The sequence below is a fragment of the Leptosomus discolor genome, chromosome 16, assembly GCF_034619465.1.
Source record: "Leptosomus discolor isolate bLepDis1 chromosome 16, bLepDis1.hap2, whole genome shotgun sequence".
NCBI classification, from domain to species: Eukaryota; Metazoa; Chordata; class Aves; order Leptosomiformes; family Leptosomidae; genus Leptosomus; species Leptosomus discolor.
The window spans coordinates 4367707-4392975 of record NC_141406.1 but is presented as its reverse complement, the minus strand read 5'-3'; the positions used below and the strand labels follow the sequence as shown (position 1 = coordinate 4392975).

The window sequence follows — 25269 nt, the reverse complement described above, 5'->3', positions numbered from 1 at the left end:
GAAGGGGTCACCCAGTGTGTGGCGGGCAGAAACAGCTGCCTGGCAAGCAGGGATGGGAGGGATATCCTGCTTTAAGGCAGGAACGGCATGCCCTGTTGGGGACAGGCAGGATGGCTTTGCTGACCAGTAGCCTGGAATTGTGTGCAGGAGCTGTTGTGACAGGAGTGGGTTGGTTTGGACCTTGATTGTTTGGTCTTTCTAGCGGTCTGCAGTTTTCCTTTCTCCACCATTTCACTATTTTAAAACTACTTTTCTCTGGCCCTCTCTATGTTTTTCCATACAAAGTACAAACAGTTTTGAAATAAACAGTACTGAGAATTGACACCTAAAGGACTGGGTCTCACTGGGAGTCCTCAGCCAGCTGGAGCAGATCCCTTTCAGGTGTTACAGGCAGTGGTTTGAAGGAGGGCTCTGTGTAGCTGTCAACTGGTTACAGCATGTGGGAAGTCTCACAAATGCTGCCTACAGGACACTTGCAGTGTCACCTGTGCGATCTGTGGCAGCTCTGGGGAAGTCAGAGGTATCCAAGTGGTGAGCTGACTTGTCTGAAAGGCTGCCACCTAAGTACTTTTGATGACCTCTGCTTCAGCGCCTGGATGGCTTTTAGACTCTTCCTGTGTCTAAATTGCTTTGCCTTGAGTCCCCAGTCCCCCTCAAGTACCAGTTTTACAGTAAATGGAGCAATATCTAAATACATTTAAAGTTTGGGTGTTCAGCTGTATCACGATACTAAACTGATGCTAGTGGCAAAAAGTAGATTTGTTTTAGTTAATCTCTTGTTCACAAGAGATCATCATCAGTTGAATTACAGGAAAGACTGGACTTCATTCTGAATTACCTTTGAAATCTAAGCAGTGGATTCTGTTCACAATCATTTTTGCCTTGTTTTGTTGTTTAGCAGGAGTTGTGTTGGGCATTCCCTCTGAAGAGGCTTGATTTTCCATATGAATTAATTAGAAAGGACAAAGTCTCCCAATAAACTGTAATTTGCTTTGAGAATAACTTCTGTTGCGATGCTCCCCAAAGGCTGTTAAGCCAGTTTGACAGTATTTAAATAACTTCAACCGATGAAAATTCTCCATTCCTGTCCCTTATCATCATCAAAAGATCTCTCAGAAGGAAATGTTCTGAGGGGGAATGAAATGGAGATATAATATGGGTTGGCCCACGAAAAAGAGAAGGCAACGGGAGGCCCAGCAGCAGAATTAAGATGAATTTGAGAGCTACTGGAAGTAGGACAGTGTGGGATAAACTTGCACAGGGCAGAATATTTCCTGTGAAACGCAAAGCTGCTTTTAAAATGAAAGTGCTCAGCTTAAAAAAAACCTGCTATACATAGTAAGTGAAACTCTTTGAACGTACCTGTCGAGATCCGAGGCTAGAGTTTGTTTTTAACACGCATCCGAGGGGCTCCATAGACGAGACCGGACAAGCCCGAGGTAGAAGATAAACAGGTTTCTACAAATGGTTACAGGCCACAAATTCAGAGGGACAGCCACGTCATCCGAGTCCCTTTTGATGTAATAATGATGGGGGGCGGGTGGGTAACAACCGCACACGTCTGATGAAATAACGGTGACACGGTGAACAATGCCTGAAAACTCACCTTTCATAATGCTGCCGTGCCGGACGGCGGAAGGAAAGGGCTGGCCTGCCGGAAGAGTTCTCTGGGAAATGTAGTTCACAAAGAAATTAAGCCCTGAGCACAGAGACTACAATTCCCATGCTTCAAAGAAGACCAAAACCCGAGTTCCTGACACCTGATAAAGTCAAATTGGGAACGCGAGAGCTTCATAGGTGCCCTCAAGGAAACACGCGAGAATAAAATCAGATTAGATTTGATACAAATACCAGTGTGGCTTTGATGAACTGCATTGTAGATGCTTATCCTTACAAAAACATTTGCATTTTCTTTTCACTGACACAAACAGGTTTTAGGCTTAAAATGTGACTAAACAAATAATGGAAGAAAAGTCCACTGAGGGCTGTTGAAGACATCTCTTCTAGCTCAGGAATTCCCTGAGGTGTGAATTGTTGGAGGCTATGAGAGTACACTGGGCTGGTAGGTTTGCCCTGTTCTGGCACTCTTGGTACCTACATGTAGCCCCAGGGGAGACGGACCTGGCTGGTAGCCCTGGTGTTCATTTGGTGTGACAGGGAGAAGGTTTGGGAGGTAGATGTGGAAAGGGCCCGTGGCAACAAGGATGGACAAATAATGAAAATCTGGTCCGTTGCGCTGCAGTTACCGTGGCTGGACAAAACCCCAGAGGTCGCCATGGGACAAGCAGTCTCTGGTCAGCTTTCAGAGGAGGCATGGGTGGAAAAGGAGAGGGCAGTTGCCACTTCAGGGTTAAGTTTGTTGCCACCGAAGGGCTTGTACCAGTCGTGCATCTCACCAGCTCCTTCCTGGGCTCTGTCTGTCTTTGACCCATTGTCGCTTTGCTGGGGTTTCTGCTGGCTGGGTGAGCTGACTGGGTGAAACCTGACAGCTGACAGAAGGGGAACTGGGAGTGCTGGGGTGGAGGGACCACCTCTCCACGGGAGTGAGCTGGTGGCTCACTGCAACTTGTCTTTTGCAGAACCGCACCGATTGCTCCCACTCCTCAGCACCTCCCTAAGCAGGAGGGATTTTTTCCAGCATTTTCCAGCTGATGCAGCAGATCCTCCTCAAGCGGGCAGGGGTGGCTGCTGGCGGTGACTCTTTAAGAGTCCTTGCGCAAGTCTGACACCACGCAGCTGCCTGACCCCATGCTGACCCGCAGGAACGGACTGTGCCTCTCTGCTTGGTGCAGGTGTCTGTCTTGATAATCACACGATAAACTGCACAAATCGCCTGGGATGAAGGGGTTGGGTTGGGTTTTTTTCCAAAAGAACTTCTGAAGAAGAAGAACGAAAACGGGAGGAAGGCCAGAGCGCCGCATGGCACTAGGTGCTCATGTTTTACACACAGCGGGCTCTCCCGAGCAGCTCCGACTGCTTTGCAAATCCATTCCCCAAATTGCTGCTTAGATCAAAACACGGCAGGATTTTTCTAATCTGTTTTTCTTGCCTCTTACAGGTATGTGGAAGCCCAGACAAGCCCGAGGCGGTGTGTAGCGGTCCGTAACTCCGCGATGACAAGGAGGAACCGCACCCCGCCGTGGCCCCTCGGAAGTGTGGGGCACCCCCCGCTTTTTGGCAGCTGCGGGAGTCTGCAGTGTCCGTTAGCCGGTTAGTGTGTGTTTTGAGAGTCCAAACGTGCGTTCAGGCCCTTGGGTGGTGACTGTCCTTTGGTGCTACCGGGCTGGCGAGGGCAGCCCCGCCCGGCAAAGCCCGTTTCACCCCGGGCGGGGGACCCGCGCCGCCCCGTGCGCTGCCCCCCGGCACGGAAAACAGAGATTTTTGGCGAACACCTTCCCCCCGCACCGGCTCGGGCCCTGGGCTGTGGGGCAGGCCCTTCCTCATCACCATCCTCGCTCATTACCATAGCGCCCTCCCGGCACCCCCCGCGCCCCGCCGCCGCGCCGCCCTGCCTCTCCCTCCCCCGGCGACCCCCCCGCCACCGCCCCCAGCGGGAGGGCGCGGTGTGGGCGGGGGGCGCGGGAAGGCGCGGGGCGGCCGGGCGCGCGGGGGCGCGGCGGCGCGCTCTGACCGGGCGGCGGGGCGATGGCGGGGGGCGCCGGGCGGGCGGTGGAGAACGGTAGCTTTGCGCAGTGGCAGTATCGTAGCCTGTGAGGTTAATCCGAGGCGCGATTATTGCTAGTTGAAAACTTTTCCCAATACCCCGCCATGACGACTTGAAATACAGTCGGCATCGGCAATTTTTGAGAGCCTCTTCGGAGGCTGCTTGGACGTGGTTAAAAGCAGATGTAAACGGAGAGCGGCGCAGGGCGCCGGGGCGGGGGTTCCCGGGCACCGGAGTGCGCCGTAGTGGGCGGGGCGGGGGTCCCCGGGCGGGGCGGGGGTCCCCGGGGACCGTCTGGGGCTCACCGCCGGCTGGGCTGCACCGCCCGGGGGCGGGCCCGGCCGGGGTGCCCTCGGGAGGGGCTGGCGGTACGCGGAGGCGGTGGGGATGCCCTTACCCAGCGGGGAGCTGCCCGCACTGACGTCGCACCTACTTTGCATACTCCTTCCCAGCAGGCTTCGCGGCCGCCCCGCAGCTCAGAACGAAGCGGGGTGGCAAACGGGCCACCCCGCTCCCGGCGGCGGGGGCACGGCGGCGGGCGGGGAGCGGTGCCGGGGGAGGCGCGGGAGGGCGGCGGGCGGGCGGCGGGGCTCGCCGTGAGCTAGGCGGCGGCCCCGGGGCGAGGGGCGGCGGTGGCGGGAGGAAGGGGTCAGCTTTGCGCAGTGGCAGTATCGTAGCCAATGAGGTTAATCCGAGGCGCGATTATTGCTAATTGAAAACTTTTCCCAATACCCCGCCATGACGACTTGAAATATAGTCGGCATTGGCAATTTTTGACAGTCTCTACGGAGACTGAATTTTGGTGTGAAAAACAGAGAAATAAATCTGAAGTAGTTTCGGCTTACTAGAAATTAATTAAATCTCAGAGCGGGAAGGTTGGAGGGAAGGTAAGTGTCTGTTAGGGGAAGATAACAAAGGGTTTTCGTTCTCCGTCCTCGCTGCCAGTGCCTGCTCCTGCCAAAGCCGCGGTGAATAAACTGAGGGCGCCTTTACACAAAAAGCTCAGTTCTTCCCTTTTTCTTTCGAAGCTGCTAAAGGAAGAATCGGTCCGTGAATAAAGGAGGTGGAGGGACGGGGGGGGGACCGGGGAGGCGCTGCTCGTGTAGCCCTTGCCGAGGAGGATCCCTTGAGGAGCACGACCTCTCGGAAGGTAGCTTAGGCAGCGAGGAGAGGGCTGGCGTTTCTGGAGCAAGTGAAGGGGGAGTGAAGGTCTGAGTCGTGCTTGACTGGCTCCAGAACTGCTCCAGATCCCGTTAGGGAACAGCTTTCAGCGCGCAGTACTGCAACCTCCATTTTGTGTGGATTTGTTAATGTATATCCATTGGCATCACTTGCTTAAAAAAAAAAAAAAAAGCAGCAAGCTCTTTATTGTCAAAGAAATCACAAACCCTTGCTGTGGAAAAAGCAGCTGCTGAGTTTGGTGTAAAATCCTGTTACATAAGTAAACCCCATCCATTTCTAATTTGCAGCTGTTGTCTTACTTAATACCTAAGCAGACCCTGTGGAGGGAAACTAGTGACCATTGCACACCAGCTCCCTGGGCTGAATCTTTGCCGGAGCTGGAAGCAGCTGCCCTCTGTCACTTTGTGTGAATTAGGTGCAGCTTACGCAGCTGACAGGTTACCTCGGAAGTTCTCTGTACGGTCATGTGTGCCTTCCGGATGCTCCTACCCTGCCAGTAAGACCTTGAGCCTGGCAGCTGTTTTAAACTGTAACTGGCAGAGTAGAAAACTTAGTTGTGAACATTAATGTTCTGGTTTTGTCAGGTTTATTTGTAACAGTGAGCTATGCTGGGGTATCATATGCAGCAGTGACCAAAGAGTGACAGTGGAACCTCGTGGACTACATTTGTCCCTCCATTTGTATGTCATTGCTAGGAACATCAATTTGAAATCAAAACCTGAAGCGCAGGGATGCCATTACACGTTGGCAGAATGAGCCACGCTGATAAATACCAAAGGCATATGTAGTTTACAGTGAGTAATATGCTTCATGTAATTTTTTGATTCATATAAACTGTGTTGATAAGTATTGGTTTTATCACTTGATCGTTTCTTGTTTCTTCTACCAGAACTGTCTAATACACTGCCGCGGTGCTTCCATTTTGCAATGTGAAGTCATGTCCTATGTGTTACACTAGAAACCAAGTTTGTTCGTTTTGCTGTAATAGATCCTTTCAACAAGTGTGAAGTTGGACCTTGAATGGGGAAGTTGCATTTTGAAATTTACTGCCATTGCCTTAAGCCTAAAGCCCTGCCTGAATTTTTCTTTTATGCGTTCACCTTGCAGAAAGAGCTACCTCCCCTTGTGTGATGTCCGTGTGGCACAGGACAGAGGACACACGCTGCAATGAAGTCATTGCTCTGCCGTTTCAAGTCACTGTCTGGAATGTGCACAGGTAGGCTTTACACATGCCTTACAAGTAAGTCAGTGTAGCTTCGTGTCGGTTCTTCTCCAACGTAGATTGTCTGCTGTAAATAACGGTGCTTTTCATAGAAGGTATTCTGAAATGAGCTTGGATCGCTCCTCTGTTGGGCGATCCGTCTGAGATTACAGCCCTGAAGGGGACAGGTGGACAGCTCATCCATCCAGTCTCTGAGTGTCAAGTGTGTGGAGGTCAGGGGGTTAAGCCACCCTTCTATGGAGCTGGTCCCTAACTGGTAATTGATGCTTTGACAGAACAGAAAGATGCCTTGAGCAAGTACTCTGAACACTGGGGTTGCCTGGAGCCAGGGAGTCCTGAAGTCCAACATTAGGTTGATATAGACTCACTGTCCGACTTTATTTCCAGTTCCCAGCACTGTTTCCCATCTGTAAATGGGGGCAATAACTTCTTGTCACACCTTCTGGGAAAGTAAGTCGGGTCATGGAGTGCCTTAGTCACAGGGCACAACGCAGGAGGAAGCCCCGTGTACGCCTCTGGCGCACTACCTGCCTTCGTTCCCTAGCACTTCCCGATGAGCACCAGTCATGAGGGATGTAGCTGCTCTCAGAGTCACTTCCCCCTCAGCCCTGCCAGCAGCCTCTGGGCACGCCTTGGGTACGCTGCTCTGGTGGGAAAGAGCTTGCTGGAGGTGGCTGTCACCGGGGAACTGCAGCTGCTTCTGCTGGCAGCTGCAGAAGAATGGCGCTTGGGCAGCGAGCAGGTGTTCATGAGTCAGTGAGAGAGCTTCAGAGGCAGAGAGCAGGTAGATGGCGAGAAAACGGGAGTTCCAGGACGTTAGGAAGGACAGGAGAGGGTGAACGTTGGGTGAGTTTAGCTTGAGCCCACACCACTGAGCAGTTGTCTTATCAGCTTGGGTTTTCGCCTGCCCGTACTCCTTAGGTGATCATGGGAGGGTTAAGGACTGGCAATTTTAAGTGAGAAACATTAGTGTGTGAAGAGGAAATCAGTTACGAACAGCACTTGGCTATGAGGGGTGCAATGAGAGTAAGATTGGTTTTAAAAGCCGTATTAGTAGAGGATAATATCACTCATGTGGCAGCCCTGCCTTTCTACCTCTGACCCTTTCATAGCAGTGCTGAAGCCACAGCCAAAGCTTTAGAGGCACAGACTCTTTTTTTTTTTTTTTTTTTTTACACTGAGCAGCTTGGACACAACCTATTTCTTGTGGGTACAACCCTAATTCGTGCTATGACATGTTAATATCAGCCCTGAGACAGAATAGAAACTGCTTTCTTGATCTGCCCTCACTTCCAAAGGACACGGTAGGAAGCTGAAGATAAAAATTGCATACCAGGCAACAATATGAGCAGAGCACAGTAGGCACTTTATTTGTGCAGAGACAAAAATACAACCCAAGTCAAGACAGATGCCCGTCACGTGTTGCTAGAAGAAACATACAGACCCCAGGAAAGGACATGTTTCTGATGACCTTGGGTCCACTACGCTACCAGTAAATGCTAGTGGTTTATGTTGCTCCACCTGGGGGGACTCATCCTCAAGTCATCATTGTATAGCCAGTGATAGGTTTTGAGAAAAGGTAACAGTCCCTTCGAATAATGTTTTAAATTTTGCTCAGGGACTAGCAAGGGGGGTGTCAGGCAAGATCCTTGGTGTTAATGGTGAAGCGTTACGGTGCAAGTCGTACTTAGATCTAGGTAAGGATGTCATTTTCTGAGAAATGGATTTGGAGTAAAACCTGGAATGAATTTCCTGGAGGCTGTTGATTATTCACAAGCATTAGCTGGGGCTAGGGAGGGGATATTTCCATGCCCCCCTAGTGATAGTTCTCATTATAGCATGTCTTAACACAGGAAATAATGATGCCTGTTGAATTGTGCTAGCTGGGGAAACTGGGTGTGTTTGTGTCTAGAGAGTGAAAAATAAAGCATCAGAGATTGCTAGCAGCTGACCTCATGTTCTCTGTTTTTATGAAAATGCAATCCCGTAATCTCAGCTCGACAACTGGACATGTGCTGTTCAGCTCTGAGAACATTCTCTGACTTGGTAGTAATTTTGTAAGGAAAAGTGCTGCGAGAGTCATGTTTCCTGGATCCTTGTCTGTTCCCACACTCATAGTTTTCGGTGTCTCTCTCACCAGATTGGGAGCTGAACACTTGGGCTGAGCAACTGTTTTTACTGCCGTGACGATTTGGCCAGCGCCCGATGGTAAACACTAGCTCCGATGAGGGTGGAGCTGCTCTGTGGTTCAGGCAAGGCTGAGGACTTTGCTGCGTGGGAGTGTGGTTTGGTAATGGTTTGAAAGGAAAGCCAAGTGGGAAACGGTCGTTCAAGACGCACTATCACATGAGAAATGCAGGAGGGCTGTTACGGTTTTTAAACACAGCAAAAAGAGAAGTGGTTGGTGGCTTTCCTTTATGGTGGCAACGGCTTGTGGAAAATTGTTTCAGGAAAGGTTTCACCTGCCCAAGGTTCCCTGTGGATTGGGTAAATCATCCGGGGCTCAGAAATGGCCGTTCGTTCGTGGGCTGTGGGGCAACTCCCGGGCTGCAGCACCCCCAGGCCAAGACCGGCAAGCCCGTATGGCTGCCCTCGGGGGGCCGTGCCCCTGGGGAGGATCCTGCTCCTCGGGTGAAGAGAACAGGGTTTTGGGTTGCCTTCCTGGCCGGACAGGGCAGGCTCTGCCCCGGCGCCGGAGCCCCAGGCAGGCCCCTGGGCGGGCGGCAGCTCTGGGCCCTCCTGCCCCCCCCCGCCATTTCCCAGGGCACTTTTCCACCCCAGGGGCCGCGCACCGGAGCTCGGGAACGCGGCCGGGGGGGCCGGGAAGGCGAGTGTCCCCCGCCCCGCCGGGGGCCGGCCCTGCGGCTCCCGCTCTCACCGGCACCGGCAGGGGGCAGGGCCGGGCGGGCGCGGCGCGGCGGGGGCGCGCGCGGGCCGCGGGCGCGCGCGGGGGCGGGCCGGGAAAGTTGCGAGGCGCCGAGGCGGGCGGCGGCAGCGGAGCGGGCACGGCGGAGCGGGCGCGGCGGCACCATGGACGACTTGGGTGAGTTCCGAGCCGCGCGTACTCCCCGCGGTGGGGGGGGGGCGTCGCCCCTCAGCGCCCTGGGCGGCGGCCGCGGCCCTCCCGGCCACGCTGCGCCCCTCAGCGCCGCCACCGGCTCCGCGCCGTGGGGCTCGGGTCGGGCCTGCCGGCGCCCGGGGACGTGTCGCTCCCCGCGGAGCGCGCAGGCCCTCCCGGCTGGCCTCGTCGTCCGGTCCGCGCCGCCGCCCGCCTCCGGGCCCCTCGGCTGGGCTGCCCTGGGGCCGCTGCCACCCGCCCGCGGTCCGGGTCGCCCGCGTTCGTCCCGGCTGTGCCCCGGCCGGAAAAGGCGCCCTTCGGTCCCGTGTCCCGGGAGCAGCGTGGAGCGTGGTGGGGTGTCGGAGACACCTCCTCCCCGCAGCCTCTCGAGCCTGTTGTAACTTCGCATGGGGACGGAGTGATCACTGGGGAGCCCTCGGGGGCGAGCAGAGCGCGGCCCCTGCCCAGCGTGCCGCCGGGCTCGGAGCTCAGCCTTCTCCTCCCTTGGCTTCTCCCAGGTGTGCCGAAACCACCTGAAACCGTGCAGCGGGGAAACGTCGGGCAACTGGTCTCACTGGAAAGATCTAGAGAGTTTGAGTTCCTTTGGTACCAAGCCGGAAAGGGGGTGGATCTGCCAAAATCCCTTATGCTCTGGGAGACATTAGGGTGACTGAGTTCCGCTTATGAAACCGATTAAATCAGACATTGGGGAGGGGCTGCAATCCGTTACTTCCATCTTACCTTTAATAGAAACCAGACGTTCTGTTAAGATATGCTCCGGGAAAATTGCCGTTTTATTACTGGACCTGGAAGCTTGCATTACAGTGCTGGCGTAAAACTGGTGGTCACACCTTCAGAAAACAGACTCTGAATTGGGCTAATGATAAAACTTATGGGGCAAGGAGTCCATCAGCTGTGTGGCTTCCTGGTGAAAGGTGCACCATGAAGGACTTGTTCTTGGGGAGTGAAACCTTGCCCTCTGCCCGGCTGAAGTAGCTGGGGGTGCAAACGAAACAAATTTCTACTGCAGCTTCTTCTCACAGTTATTGTTTCTTTAAGTGGAGACACTTCTATTTACCATTTCTCATATCCCTCAGCCTGGTTATCTCTTGGAGATTTGGTGCAAGTTTCTAGCTTGTTCAGGAATGCGTTGCTAGTCAGAACAGGATTCACCCAGTCTGTGTATTGACTTGCTGAGTGGCCCTTCAAGGTGAGCATAGAGATAGCATTGTGTAGGGCCAGTTTAGCGTCTCATCAACATGCTCTTTAATGAACCACGGGAGCTGTACTGTGCCCTCTGCAATTGTTGCATTCCTTGAATAATGGTAGTGTGACTTTCCAGTTGTCCGAATAGGCTACTGCAGTCAACACATTTTTCCTTTCCTTTGTAGGAGGGTTGGAGGTGAACTGCAGAGAAATTCTGAAAAAATATCTGAATTTGTGTCTGTTTTGTTATTCTGAGGTGTTAAATGTATTGGCACAACCAAAAGTTAAAGTTGTGATCTGATTTTTAAAATAGAACTTTTTGTCTCAGCAACTTGATTTCATCAAGTCTTAATTACACTATGTCTTTCTCAATTTTGGTGCAGTCTTTCAGACTGGACGAGATCTGATTATCTAACAGTAAGCAGCTGAACAAAAAGAAGTGGGACCCTTTCGCTAGGCTTTTCTTTGCTGGAGAGAATTCCTCACGGAAAGGCACACCAGCTATTTTCCCTCTGCGAATCATTGTTAGCCCCAAAATTGCTCGCTCATTTCTCTGAAGACATTCACCTTGGGATGCGTATGTAAGGGAACAATGTGGTGCTGCTACAGCTCCCCTGAAATAAGTCAAACTTTTGAACTGAGGTGAGAGTTGTTTGCTTTTCTTTCCTCATTATCTATGGGTGGATTATCTGAGTTGTGGATTAACTGTGCCATGGATACAGATGTCTGCGCTGGCTCCGTCCAGAGTCAAGCTGGTCCGGCAGGACTTGTTGGTTCAGGCACAGTGCCATGTGGACGTAGCTGCACTGCTTCCAGGGCCAGTTTTGGACCAAAAGTAGTTTATCCTTGAGCCCGAGCTAATACGCCTTGCAGGTTCAGAGTTGGTGTCAAGTAAAATCAGCTTAGATATTTCCACACCGTGCTTCTGAATCTGTGTGGTGCAGAAATGACTAGTGATTGATGGACCGTGCTGGGCATGAGGGAACACCTCACAGAGTCCATTGGTGTGTCTGTCTTAACTCCCTGAATTTATGAAAAATCTCCTCCCTCTTCCTGGGGCTCATGGAGTGGAGCAGTGTGTTCTTGTGCACTGCAACGTGGAGGTCCAGAACTATCTCAGTTTCATGCTGCTTGGGCTGGAGAAGTTATGAAACATGTGAGAATGGATTTGTGTTGCTTTGGGGATTCGTTTGGTGTTGAGAAAAACTTTGTTCCTTTTTATTCCCCTCAGTGTTGAAGAAGTGGTGTCACAGCGCACAGGAAACTGTTTCAGAGCTCTGCAGGCGGAACTGGTGCACCCCATTGAGCTGGGGGAGCCTCAGTGGCACAGGACACTCAGTGCTGCGTCTGGGTGTAAACTAGAATAGCACATTGTGGGAAGGGGGGAGGAGACCATGAATTCGAGCAGCTGACCAGACTTGTCCAGATTGTCTTCCTCGAATCTCTCTGAGGAAGCATATTTTGCGGATGTGCTTGGAGTTTGACAGGAAGCTTGCTGAATTGAGTTTGCCGTTCTGCAGTGTTGCAATTTGGCACAGAGACTAAAACTTTGTCCTAAAGAGTGAAAAGCCTAACTCGGGGCTGTCGCCCCTTTCAGGGGATTACCAAAGCGCAGCGTGGTGTTACATGGTGTGCTTTGACCTACAGCATATATTTGCTTCAGATGGTTTGAGATATTGAATTAGGTGTTGAATTATCTTGATTCTGTGGTGCTTTCTTGTCTAAGAAATGTGCGTGAACAGATCCATTAGGATCTGCTGTTTGCGGAGGAAGAAACCTAGTTTATGTAGTGTGTCATGTAATTTATGGTGAGAGGAGTAGGAGAAAGGAAACTTTACATTTGGTTGACAGATGCTGCTTGATTTTGACTTTGAATGTTTTTTACAGCCTTTTTCAGAAAGGGGTTGTTTGCAAACAGTACTGTGAAACTTTTTTTTTTTTTTTTTGAGCTTTGGTAACTCCAAACCGAAATGGTGTTGGTTTTAGAAGCTTTCTTTTCAGGCTTTGAAATTCTTGCTTCTCTACTGTTTTTTTAAATTTATTTTAGTTTAAAAGGTTCAGGTTTTTTTAACTGGATTTTGTAATCAAAAACCAGCATTCGCTAGAGCTTATAAAAGATGTTTTACAAAGAAGTTATTTCTGTCTGATGAGAACGTATTTGTGGCAGTGTTTTGGCTGCGCATGTAAACTAGACTGTAAGCTTCTTATTTTAGGTGTGCTTGCTCACTTCTAGAAGGGTTTTTCTTTTGCAGAAGGTTTGTCTAGCAATGTGGCCTCAAAATTCTGGATGCAAAGGTTCAGTGATACAAGAGACTTTACTTTAAAAGTTGCTTCCCTCTTTTAGGAACTCTACCCCACCCTCTCTTCAGGGCTTAAGCCTCTCAAGATTGACTTTAAAGGGAGCAATCTTGCCATTGATTTTTCATGGTGGTGTGGAGGGGGGTGCATGTGTTTCCATCTGTCACCTGTCCTAACATTTGGAAGATTGTTGTGCTCTGCAGGGCTGTGCTGTCTGTCCCTCTTCTGAGGGGGATGCTTGCCTGTTTCTGACTCAGTTGCTTCAGTTTGGAAGTCATATGCAGTGGGTTTTGGTCTTATTGGACTGAAAGTTTAGTGTGAAATTGCTCGTGGTCAGCTACGCCCAGGAAATGGTATTGGGGGGGAACGAAGACTGGTAAAGTAATTTGGTCCCTTGGCTTTCTACTGGCTCAGGTTTCTGAGTCATTCCTGCTGCTGGGTGAGAAGACTGTAAACAGAACTAATACTCTGCACAATGGGGTTCTGACTTGTTTCAGCTTCTTAGCTGTTGTGACCCCTCGTAAAACAGGGACTTCATTGTCCTGAGCAACTCAGACAGGGAGTCCTCTGCCTCGAGCAGTGTGTGATGCAGAGAGAGGCTTCTTTTCTTGTTGCTCTATTTCCATGGAAAGGCTGGACTCTGTGCTGTCTTTAGCTCCTTTGTCGCTTGCTGGGAGAGGTCAACTTATCCCAAGTGTTCAGCTGCCCTCCTGGTTAAAATTGAACCTCCGACACCATCTCTACCATTAGAGAAAGAAATGGCTCCCTTCTCATACATCTTCTTTAACTCTGTCTCTCTACTTGTTCTTTTTTCCCCAGGGAATCATGATACTTCAGTTTCTCTGAACCCATTTTTCCTCACCTCTTTCCCCTTGAAGTATATTTATTATATGAAACAAGTCGTGAAACTGTAGAAATGATGGATCAAATTCTGAGGACTGGCAGCGGAACAAGCAGTAATGATGCACTTCTAGGTAGATCAGAGTTGATTTTCAGATCTGCTGCTAAGACAGACATACATAAATTCTTTAAATTAAATCTGTGCAACTAGAGGCGGGGGAAAAGCCTGTCCATGGCCACAAAACAAATCTGTTTAAATCGGACTAATGCGTTAGTTGTGATATCCAGGATCTGCTGCAGCTTTGGAGATAGCCAGAACAGATTCTGAATTCAGTTGTGTTACGTGAGTGGAAAATCAGTGCGAATGAATAGGATCTCTGGTCCCAGTTTCCTGCTCTGTGTCTCGGATTATGCCTCCCTCCCTTTGTGTACTGGTCTTGTGTGTCCCTTTTTGTCTGATGCGGAAGCTGTTAATGAAGATGCTCTTCTACTCCAGCTGCCTGAAAGTGAGACATTGTCTGTGGGAAGCTTCCCCGGGCTATGACAAGAAGACGGGGTTTAAGGAATGAGTTTCTTGCTCACTTTAGCCTATCCTAACTAACTTAGTTTAATAACAAGCCCTGGAAGTACAAGTTGTCATGACTGCTAGGCTATTATATTTTAAAATGCTGTGTAGAGACCTGTGGAGGTCTCTTTGGGTCTTGTTCTTGTTTCAGTGTTTGTAAAATCTCACCTCGTATCTCATCCAGTTTCAGATGACAGTCAAAAATGGTGATTCCAGCTTCCTCATCTCTTGTGCGCTTGCTGCTTAGCAAGTATCAGGCTCCAGAGTAAATTGGTTCAAATTTTTGATCTTTTGGAAAACCATGTCTTTCCCCCAAATTGAACAAATGGTTTGCCGTGGGATCAGTAAGCTGAACTGTCTTGCCCTGTGGCGAGATAACTAGATCCAGCGCAGTGTAGAAGCAAGGGGTGGCACCATTCCTTTCTATTTTGGGTTGAAGTTAAAAGGATTGCAGAGAAAGTGGTTGTGATTTCAAATTGGTTTAACCTGATTTAACTGCCGGCTGCTCTAAGGAGTGTGGTGTTCCCCGTGCCCGTCTTCTTTCCTTGTGTCCACAGTAACCGTCGGGCAGTTAGCTGGATCAGCAAGCTGATTCTTCTGAAAGTCGTCTTTTTACATGGACAGTGGACTGGGAAGTGAGGCCACCTCTTTTAGCTGTGGCTTATGTTTAATTTAGCGTGAGGTAACCATTTGTCCACAGCCTCAAAAACTTGCCCTGTCTTTAGGCATGTTGTTTCTCCATCTGCAAAATAGGACTCCTTGTCTGCAAAGTATGGTTAATTTTTGTTGAGGTCTTTGTGTTTCTGAAATAGCTTCCAGCTAAATATATCAGAATAGTAACTTCCAAGCTTACTTGGTCACCATTGCTGGAAAAGCTTACAATGGCAGGTTTGAATTAGATTTATAAGTTTTTATTCCCTTCTCAGTCCTGTTTAATGTTCCCTCTCTGCCCTTCTGATTGCTCATCCTTTCTTCATCCTCTGTTATGACAGGCTGTGAGTAGGAAGGAAAGATTTCCCTTCTCTTCCAAGTTCCCCACAGTAGTTCTACTCTAGTCTTTCCCTTTTACCACAAAGCGTCATGGAGTCACTCAGAGAATGTTGTGTGCTAAAGATATACCATAAAAATAGGAGGTGGGTGATGACTTTCTCCTATCACTCTCAGCTATTTTTCTCATTTGTGCTTATTCTCATTGCAAACGGCCTCAGAGCAGCAGAAACCAGCTGTCTGCCGACAGGCTCCCTTGATTGACTGGTGTTAAAATGCATGCTTTCTCTTCTGTGTAAGTATGTTTTTAAATCCCAATGAAGCAAACGAAGTAGAAAGGGCAACTGGAGTGCTGTGGATCAAGTTTGGTGTTGGTGTTTCGGTTACAGGAACTTGAGTCCCTGAGGTTATGTGTTTGTGCTGTTTAGGAGTCTGGTAAGCTCTTTTTCTGCTCATATAAATGGAGCTTTTTCTTGTAGCAGACAGTAATTATTCTGAATTTACATGGGAAATTTATTTAAGGAGTTTGAGACAACTATAAGCTGAGGATCCAAGAGAACTTATGGCAGGCCACAGCAGGAGGCAGCCTGCATTGTTAGTGCTTGGCTCCTGTTTCCCTGTGCTGGACTGTCTTTACCCTGTGCAGAAGTTTAGTTCAAATTATTTAAATGATGATGAGATAGTCTGAGTCTTCAAATGCAGTTTGTCCTGCCGCTTCTCACAGTGTTCTCATCATATGCAAGTTGGGTGTAGATGGCTTTGCTGGGTGAGGTATCAAGTAAGTCTTGTTGGCAGCATGCAGTGGAGTGTAGCTTGATTTCTTGTGTTTTACTGTTCATTGCATGTGTTTAAACTTCTAACATCTTGCAAATGATGTGAGGAACATCAAAAAAGGTAAATGGCACTCCAGGGAATAAACTTTCTGAATGACACTTTCCGAATGACACTTTCCATGGGGAATTGTGCTTTAAATGGCTGAGCTATAAATCAAACTGCATGGGATCTCCAGGAATAAACCAGTCCCATGTTTTTGTCACAAAGTTGAGCTGGCAGACAGAATTAATCCTGTGTCTGTCTAGATGCCTGATAGGATCTCGCTTTATTTTCATCCCTGTAGAGCAAGGTGAGCAGAGAATTTAACTTTGTGCGATAGGGGAGTTTCTGGTGGTTCAGGGACTGCGAGTAGGCTGGGTTTTTTCATGAGCAGCAGTGGGCAAAAAAAGCCAGAAGTAGAAAAGGTCATGGGCAGGAGGGCTGAAAGTGATTTGCTGTGGATTAGGGGCTTAATACTCCCTTATTCTGTCCTCTTTCATCGTTCTAATCAAGTTCAAGGCTTCTCTCTGGAAAGGTTTCCTTTGGGTTGGAGCTGTTAATTTCAGCTGGGTCAGACAAAAGAGCCTAAGGCTAACTGCGTGTCAGTTGAGGTTACTGGTGCCCCACGAGTTGGAGTAAGATGATGGCCTGGCTGGTCTTCTCTGCTGCTTCTCTTGTTTGACCATTAGTTGTGTCTGCTGCTTTCTCAGCACCAGAAACTGCCTTGGGACTAGGGTTTTTTTTTATTATTATTGCTGCTAGCAAATTACCCCTTTTGGGCAGAGGTGGTCCACAAGAGTAAGATGCCTAGGAGAAGGACTTCTGGTTTGCAGCTCTCCCTCTTGTTCATTATGGTTTTATGTAGGAGACTTTTTCTTGGGCTCTGTAGGTCTGCTTAGGCAGCATGATGCACAGCTGGAACTATTCTGCCTGGCTGCAAGGAGCTCCAGCAGTTAGACAGGAACCCTGCAGAGAGCTGGAGCACTGGGGGAGGGAATGAAATGCCATTTCATCCACGTCATGAAATCTCTTATCAGTGGCCAACTCAGTGTTGTGGGTGGGTGAGTGGTGTCGGCCAGAAGAAGCTGCCTTTTATTTCTGCTGTGAAATGTGAGGAGCTCAGCACTGTCAGTCAGGCTGGGAGCTGTGGAGTGGCTGTGTGGAGTTTGGGATGAATTTGTCAGTCAGGTTCTTACAACCCTAAGCTTGTAGTTTTCCTGCTGGTGCTTAATCTGAGATTTGCTGCTTGGCTGTCCTGAACAGTTCCCTTGGGCTCAGGGAACTGTTGCCTCACAAGCATAGCTGCTCTGGCATGCTGCTCCCACAATTCTTAATTGCTAAAATCTGACACCTCCAGCACCTTCTGCCTTGGGATCGTGCTTAAAAGCCTTGGCCATGCAAGTTAGAGATAAAATCTGTTAGGCTATCAGTCATTTTTCTGTGAGAGTTGGTTAAGGGCTTAATTTGTTGGATGCTACTTTACCATCAAATGTGAGGGAGAAAACTACATGAAACAGGTCACCATGATACAGCTTATGATTTCTCCATTTCTCTGATGGAAATTCAGAGACCTTCTAGGCTGACTGGATCTGCTAGAGTCCTCTGATTGCATTGCTTAGGTTTGAAAAACGCTGTACACGGAATGGAATACCCGGTGTGATGTGAGGCGTTCAGTGCCACTTTCTCTGGAGCGGTATCGCTCTCGTGTGAGCCTGTCTTTGCAGAGCTGGGAAGCTGTTTGTTGGGGAGGAGGGTTGAAGAGAAGGGGCTGGGGGTGGTGCAGGGAGGAAGCTTTATGTAATTCTTGGCTGGCTTCTGAGTAATTGTTTTAATGAAATGGAATGCAGTGTATTCAGCGCTTGCTTGGCAGAAACAGCTATTTTTTTATTTTCTGGTTTGGGGGGTGGGGGGACTTGGACTTAGTCTATTTTCCAGCTGCTTTAAGCAGTTGGGCTTTGGTTTGTCACAGAGGTAGGAGTGGAATATTGTTCTCAGAGAGGGGGCAGTTGCACTGTTGTGCGTGTGTGGGAGGTTGTCTTTGTACATTCAATGTGTAAGTGGAAGAACCTGGTCCCTCTGTTTCTCTGTGCGTTGTGAATGCCGGTGTGGTTCTGAAGTGGATCTGATTAATTTTAAAGTACCCAGCAGTAACGGGATGATAGTGATGTGAGTAGGTACATGTCCATATAAAATCTGTATGTATCTAGGTATTTGATAGGGAAATGAATCAATTTTCCACTATGCCCTAGTTCAGTGTATAGCAGGGAAGATATGATGAGTTGAGACAAAGAAGTCAACTTAATTTTCATCAAAGCAGAAATGTAGGGGCTGGGAATCTTGACTTCTGTAGACTAGTGCAAAATATTCTCTCCAGTTATCTCAGATGATTGTTGACGTTCATGGGATGGGGGGAGGAACAATCAGACATCATGCTGAAAACCCTTTTTTAGAAAGTAATTTAAGGAAGGATTTATTTCATGTACCTATGAAAGGGAAGTTTATCCTCATGCTGCTTCTATTTCAGTATTGCTGGCATTTCCATTTTTGGTCAGCGCTGGAGATTGGTCTCTTACTCATCTTTACCTCTCAAAAATCTACTTTCTCTTTGGTCTTAGTAATTTTTTTTAATTGCAGTTTTCTGTGGTCATGAGTTCTTTTGTAAGTAAAGCAGCCTTCAGTTGATAGAATAAAATTTTCCTTTGTCTAATAACAGAACAACAACTTCTGTGCGGGGCACTGATTTGAAGAAGCTGTCATGCGTTTAATTGCTTTGTTAATACTGCTCTTGGTAAAAAGAAATCCTCACTATTTCTCTTGCTGGTGATGAAACAAGCAGACTTGTGACTAATAGTTCTGTCATGATGCCAGGTGATAGGTTGAATGATAGGTTATCTGCCTTCTCCCAGTAGGAAGAGAGAAGAAAACCTTAAACATTCTCTGGCTCTTCTCCATCCGCTGGCTACAATATATTCTGGTTCTAAAAATGTTGATTTTCTGGTCTGGCTTTAACAATTTCCTTTCTTTCAGTGGGCTTCTGTCATGACATTGTGAAACTCTTGAGCCACATTCTTCTGCCAATGCTAAAAGAAAAAAAAAAAAAAAGCTGTAAAACCATCAGCAATCTCCATCAAATTACCACCCACATCTTCTCCCAAAGTAGACTGGGGGACCAGTTCCCACATTGATTTCTGGAACGTTGTCGTCCTTTCGTTCCCAGAAGCTGCTTTTAAAGTAAAAAGCTGCCTTACATAGATTTTTAGCCATGTGCTTCTTGGCCCCTTGTACTCCATTGTGTTTCAAAGATGTTGCTTGCCCACTCTCTGTAATTGCTTGGGTTATCTTTAAGTTTTAGTAGAATGCTCATCAGATTGAAAGATTCATTTTAAAACTTTCTACCTATTATAGTTGTAAGTAGTACCAAGATCCACATGACTGAAAAATGTTGAATATTTTGTTGTTATTTCCCCCTACTCTGCTCTGTGAGTTTACATTGTGCTTTTGGCAGCGCTTTGTGTAAAGTCGGTTGCTGATGACGACTTATGCTTTTTGGCTTAGGAAGAGTTCAGTGTTGCTTCCAAGCCTGCTCCCTCTCTCTGTTGCAGAGAGCCCTTGCAGAAACAAAAACTCCTTAAAAAAGAAAAATCCACCATTTTGAGAGTTATTTTTTTAATAATTAGATGGTTAAGAAGCCAGTTAAACCACATACTGCGGTTGACAAAAGTTCCTTTTTTAAAAAAAGGGAAACAACCTGCCTCAGAGTGGTTGGCAGATCAAGCCAGCAAGTCTCTTTAACTGTATCTCAGTATACTAACCTTTTATTTGGCATCCCCCGTATCTGGGTGAGATTTGCTAGGACTTGAGATGCCTCGGTTTTTAAGGGTAGATTTGCATTTGTTGAATGTTCTTTGCATTTATGCTCTTGGGAGATAATGCGTGTTACTTACTGAATGGGAAGCTGCTGGAGTTAATGAAAAATATTCTCTTCAAGGACTAAAATCTCTCAAGTCTGCATTCTGATATCCCATTTAAGAGCCTTCAGGATAGGAATGCCTCAATAAGACTGTACTAAATATGGATACGATTGCAGTGTCTCTGTAGTGTCCCTGTTCTTTATTGCTGGAATCCTGCTTTTGCTGGTAGCTAGGGCATTCTACATCTCAGGCAGAATTTGTGCTTCTAATGAATTCAGAATTTATACTAATATTTCTGCCTTTCATTTCATCATCTTTATGCGTGTCTCAAATTTTGTAACTGGCAGTTTGCCTGGATGGGTCTATGTTCAGATCTGTTTATGCTGCTTGGATAGGATTTCCACTGTTTAAAAGATGCTATTTTTTTTTCTTCCCTTAAGTTTCATGTGTATTCTTGCATAACCATGCAAATCTTACCCTTCCCTTTACTGGTTGTAGGGTCCACATGCTTTCCTGTTTCTGTTACTTTTTAAAAGGCAGATAATTAACTTAGGATGTGCAAGCTCTGGCAGTATTTTGATCTGGCTGTGTCCAAAACCGTTTTTACATATGCAGATGGATAGTATCATAGTGATCTTTAGCAATCTTATTGACTATGGTTATCTGTGTGGCAAAGGTGAGATGCTGGGCTATCTGAGGTGTTGGTCCTGCTGGCAGTGGAGTCAATATAACGTCTTGCTGCTGCTGAAAGGGGGGATGGCTTTACTTTCACTCATACTTAGTCCTTGTCTGCTCCTTCGTCTGGTTGTTTGGGCATATCCCTTCCTTCTTGCTGACTGCTGTGCTCATCTCTTTTCTAACCTGAAAGAAAGCGGTCAGTTTTTCTGGCTGGGTGTGTACTCTGTCGAACTGATTCACAGAGGGGTGTTGTGCAGCTCTGGCTCTCACAAGTAAGTGGCAGCAGCACATGTCTGGAAGAGGGAGTAAAACCTCTCCATTTTTGGCAGTGGTGAACTGTTAATTCGCCTTTCTGCATCTTGTGAAACTGTATCCTTCACTCCAGGATGCCGACTGTCCAGTGGAACTCCTGTGCTCTGTTCCCATGTAAATCCTGATGTAACGTGTTTTACTTCCCTAGATGAGTTAGAATCAGCAGTTACCTAATCATGATCTCCAAGTGGTTAAGTGCTTTACAGCTGCTGTAAGGTGTCTTCTTAAGTGGTCAAGCTTACACGCTTGTCGTTTCCACCGGAGGGCTCTGGAGTGCAAGCAAACAAGGTTTGCTGTTGCCCAAAGATTTGGAAACCACTGCTGTGTGTTCACGGTGTTCTGATTTGCCACTGCTTATGGCACACTGCTTAGAAGCTGCTCAGAAGAGTTATCCCGTACTGGATTAGCGTGTGTTGTAACATCAGTGTTGTTTATGGCAATTTTCAGTTCAGCTCAGACCCGACTGCCTACAGTTATGCAAATCTCAACCAAATACAGTCCACCCAGGGCTTAAAAATGCCCTTGTCTACCCTCGTTTCAGAGGGCGTGTAGAGAGGGTTCCTCAGTAGTAGCTGGGTGTGACCCATCTCTGCACTTGGCTGGTTTTCTCCAAGTCCTGTAGTCCAGGGCCAAGCAGGATCTGGCACACAAATTGCAGCAGCGTTTTCCACTGTCTGCTGTCCTTACAGTTGTTACTGTTCTCTCCCTGTGTTTTCCAGAAAGGTGTGAGAACAGACTGCCTGGTTCAGGTCTCTAAAGAGTGTACTTTCATGCTGAAGGAAGAAAGCTAGTCTGCTGGAGGAGACAGATGACTTACTTTCCCAGCAGCTCTACGTGCTGCTAGGGAAGAATAATAATAAGTAGAGGGAGCCTTTCCTTTCAAGGAGGACAAACCGACTTCTGGCAATATATTAATTATACGGCATCAACCTGATGTACCTGACTTGGAGAGAGCAGTATGGGTTTAGAGTAGCATCTGCTGTAGCAAAATTGTAGGGTATGATAAATTTCCTGGCGCTGTGATGCCCTTACCGCCCACTGGCGCTATTTCCACGAGTGTTTGCCTGACTGATCAGCCCAAGGGACTAGAAAAGTCTCAAGCCCTGAGCTTCTGTTCATCCTCTTTACCAGAGCTGTGGTTTAAAATCTGTAGTGTCTTGTTTCCTGCTGTTTCTATACTCATCCTTGGACTCTTTGCTCTAGTTAATGGGGGTCTCTTTTGTACTAGATTTGTTAGATGTTTGTAAAATGGCAATGTGTGTGCTGTGTTTTGACCTATGGCTTGTGGAGCAGATGCATGCTGATGTAGCAGGAAGGGTCTGGTTCCTCTGATAGCTGGCTTGGCTGAGCCCCTCTTCCTGCAGGAATACAAGGGAGTCGGTATTTTGATCAGAGGCCTTGGCCCTGGGAAATTGTCCCTGAGGGGTCAGTTCAGTGGCTGCTTGTTTCATTTTCATGATTTTTTTTTTTCTGTTTTGGCAGAGGAGAGCAGATCTTGTTGGACTCTTTTGAATGTTGATCCCAGTTTCTAGAAACTTTCTGAGGGAAGCCAGCAGCAGATAAAAATTCTTATGACATGCATGAGGAGGGTTAACTGGCTGTTTTGTGGGTGTGAGGACAAATAGAGGACGAAAAAGGTTAGTGCATTGGTGACTAATGTTTTTATTTTTAAATATTTTTTTTTTCCCATCCAGGGTGTTGGCTGAAATCCAGCCCAGGTCAGTACTAAGATTGTATTAACTGCTTAGTCCCTTGTGTAAAACGTTTATACTCACTCCAGTCTGTTCCTTCCACCAAACTCAGCCAAGATGCCGTTTCACTCTTGTTCAGATATGTCGCTGTCTTTGAACAGAGCTAGTGTCCTTTACTTTTGTCTGAGCCAACCCGCCTCCCTCCCAGAGACAGTTAGGTCAATATTGGCCATTTGCTAATGCCTTTGTCTGGGACTTCCTGGAAATGACTGAAGATCTATTTGCTGTCAGGCAGAGATCAGAAATAGATCTTGCACAAGAAGAGCCACTCTCGGAGAGGACCATCAGAGTCTGTACTTACCCTCCTTGGAGACCAAAGCTGTTTCCAGTTTGGCAGTTGACACACAGGGAGAGACATGGAGACTCTCTAATTTGTGCAGATTGTTGTTCCTCGTAATCTTTTGCAGAGCTAACTATAACTGCCTGTAGGAACACCAGTCTGCTTGCTTCCAAAAGGAGAGGATTCTGACAAAAGACTTAGTAGCAGGTGGAGCTCATAGCAGGCTGCAGATTCAGACTGAGAAATTCCAACTTAAGTATTTTTAGTACAGGCCTGAGAGTCAGACTTACTTTCTATTCTGATACAACATGGACTTGCCACGTTATGTTGGGCTGTTCAGGGCTGCATATCAGTTCTCCATTTCTGAAAGGTAGATGAGTTTTTGTGCTATCAAGGGGTTGTGAATGTTAGGGTGAGGACTCTGATTTGTGATCCTCGTTGGAATTCAGACTTTACTGCCTACAGTTGCTGCAGGTCACAGCCTGCTACATCAATATAAAATGGAATATGTGGAGGTTTAGGGTGTGGAGCTGTCAACTGCTGTGGCTGAAAAATGTGGCTGAAAATGGCTTCCATTTCTGCAATTACTACTGTAACTTGTGGGTGGGACAATTGTCTGAGGACACTAGTACTTAAATCATGGTGGTCTGAATCATTGGAGGTCATGAATTAGAGCACTGAGTAAAGGCTGGTTAATTCTGTGTGAAGCGTTTTATGTATCACGGACTTTTCTTGTGCAATCTCCAACTTCTCTGTCCAGTAAAAGAAAACCCCGCTTCGTGCTCTTAAATATTGTACAAGTGTTGAGATTAGCTCAGCCTACTGCTTTTGCATGCGCTGTGTCACAGCATGGGCTGGAGCTATGACTTGCAAACCCTTTACAAACTTTTCTGACCCTCCTGAAGATTGTTCATAGAGCAATGGAAGAAGTTTTTGACTAAGCTTATCCATCTTTGGTAATTGTTTCTTGTTGTTCAGGACTCTAAGAGTACAGTGAATCTACAGAGAAAGGAACCATGCAAGGGATTAGTTTCTCTTTTAGCTTCACACAACTGTGGGTCATCTGTCTGTGAATTGCTATACAGGGGCATTCAAGGCTTGTGTACCTGGGGATCTGGCATTCTTAAGCCTTTGGTAGCTGTGAAACTGAAAACATTTATTTGTCTAGTAAGCGGGAACATGAATTCGGTTTAAGGCATCAGGTCTTAGCATAGGGTGTTTTTTCCTGGCATGAGCTGTTTGCTGCTCAGGACTATAAACAGAGGGAAGTAAATATAAGACGTGAAGTGAAAAAGAGGAAGCTGTATACGACGGGAAATAACCCTTTCCTGCCGCCCCCCTTCCCAGCAGTTTCTGGAAATGAGAAATAAATGGAAGGGAGCAGGCTCTGAAACCAGAGATGTCACAGTGCTGCTGGTAGGTTCAGGTACTCCTCTTGGAGGCAATACGTGAAGAATACAACAGCCAACTTAAGCTGGGTTTGTATGGCCTTGTTTTGCTCTATGCTGTCCTTAGTTTGTTCTTCCTAGTGTTCCTGTTGACAGCTTCCAAATGCGATAGCCCCGGCAGAGGGGTGGAGAGCTTAGGTTAATCTGAAGAACTTGGAAAGGCTATACTTGGTTTAGCAACTTTTTGGCTGAGAACCAAAAAACCATTCAAACCATATTTTCTTTGGAAATGGGTCTGGTAACCTTACTGTTTTTTTCTGGAGCATCAGGTAAGTTCCTTCTGAAAGGAGATGGTACTTAAATCACAAATCACTTCCAATGTGATGATGCTCAGCAAACCTGTAATGTATTGAAGGATATTTCTGACCACATAAGCAGTTACATGCCTTGTTAAACTGGAATTCCGTTACCTCAGCCCTCTAATGAACTGTTCTGAGGTAGCGGAAAGGGGATGAAAGTTTTTCTAAGGAAGTTGGAGGAAGGCAGGATGACTATGCGTTTCTCTTTGGTAGGTGGTGGTTCATTTCTCTCTGCCAGTTTGAACTGGGGTCTAATTTGGTGTTCAAGAGCTAAGTGGAAAAATTCTGGTCCTACAGGAAAATCTTTTGTGGTTTCTTCACACGGCTTGAACTGTAGGCCAGAGTGTGCTGTGGAGTTGTGTTGTTTCATCCAGGAAACAGCTGACTCAGATCTTCGAGGCAGTTGCAGTGTCTCTCAGCCTGCATGCTGTGTTGATGATCCCATGCCCTGTGGGTCTAGTTAAAGATTAGGTTACCTTCCTGCCAACTGGTGATGTGAATGGAGCCAGCAGTTGAAAGATTTCCCAGCCTGTTGCATCAAAGATGAAAGAGGTGGGTCTGAGATGCTCACTCAAGGAATGGGGCTGTGATTCCCAGGGACTGCTGATGTCAAGCTGCACGGTTTCTCTGTGCCCTTGAAAGCCTTGCTGCTGGGTTACAAGGGAACTAGCAGACCTCTTGTGATGCTGGCACTCTAGTACCCTCACCACGCTGACAAATACACCATTGCTGAGGTTACAGGGCAGGTCTGAGTT

At 47.7% G+C, this 25269-nt stretch overlaps 1 protein-coding gene and 2 non-coding genes across 3 annotated transcripts in view; all 3 read left to right on the top strand.

The window, feature by feature from the left end:
* The first annotated feature begins 3681 nt into the window (after positions 1-3681).
* LOC147414300 (U4 spliceosomal RNA) lies at positions 3682-3822 on the top strand. Its single transcript, XR_015183932.1, has one exon. It is a non-coding gene; the product is annotated as a U4 spliceosomal RNA (small nuclear RNA).
* Positions 3823-4315: 493 nt separating this feature from the next.
* On the top strand, positions 4316-4456 carry LOC147414299 (U4 spliceosomal RNA). The gene has a single exon (XR_015183931.1). It is a non-coding gene; the product is annotated as a U4 spliceosomal RNA (small nuclear RNA).
* A 20246-nt stretch (positions 4457-24702) lies between these two features.
* Positions 24703-25269, top strand: part of PXN (paxillin) — a 28326-nt gene continuing 27759 nt past the window's right edge. The window contains exon 1 of the mRNA XM_086474441.1: positions 24703-24723. Within this exon, the coding sequence (XP_086330567.1) occupies positions 24703-24723 (21 nt within the window). The remainder of the gene's footprint in view (positions 24724-25269) is intronic.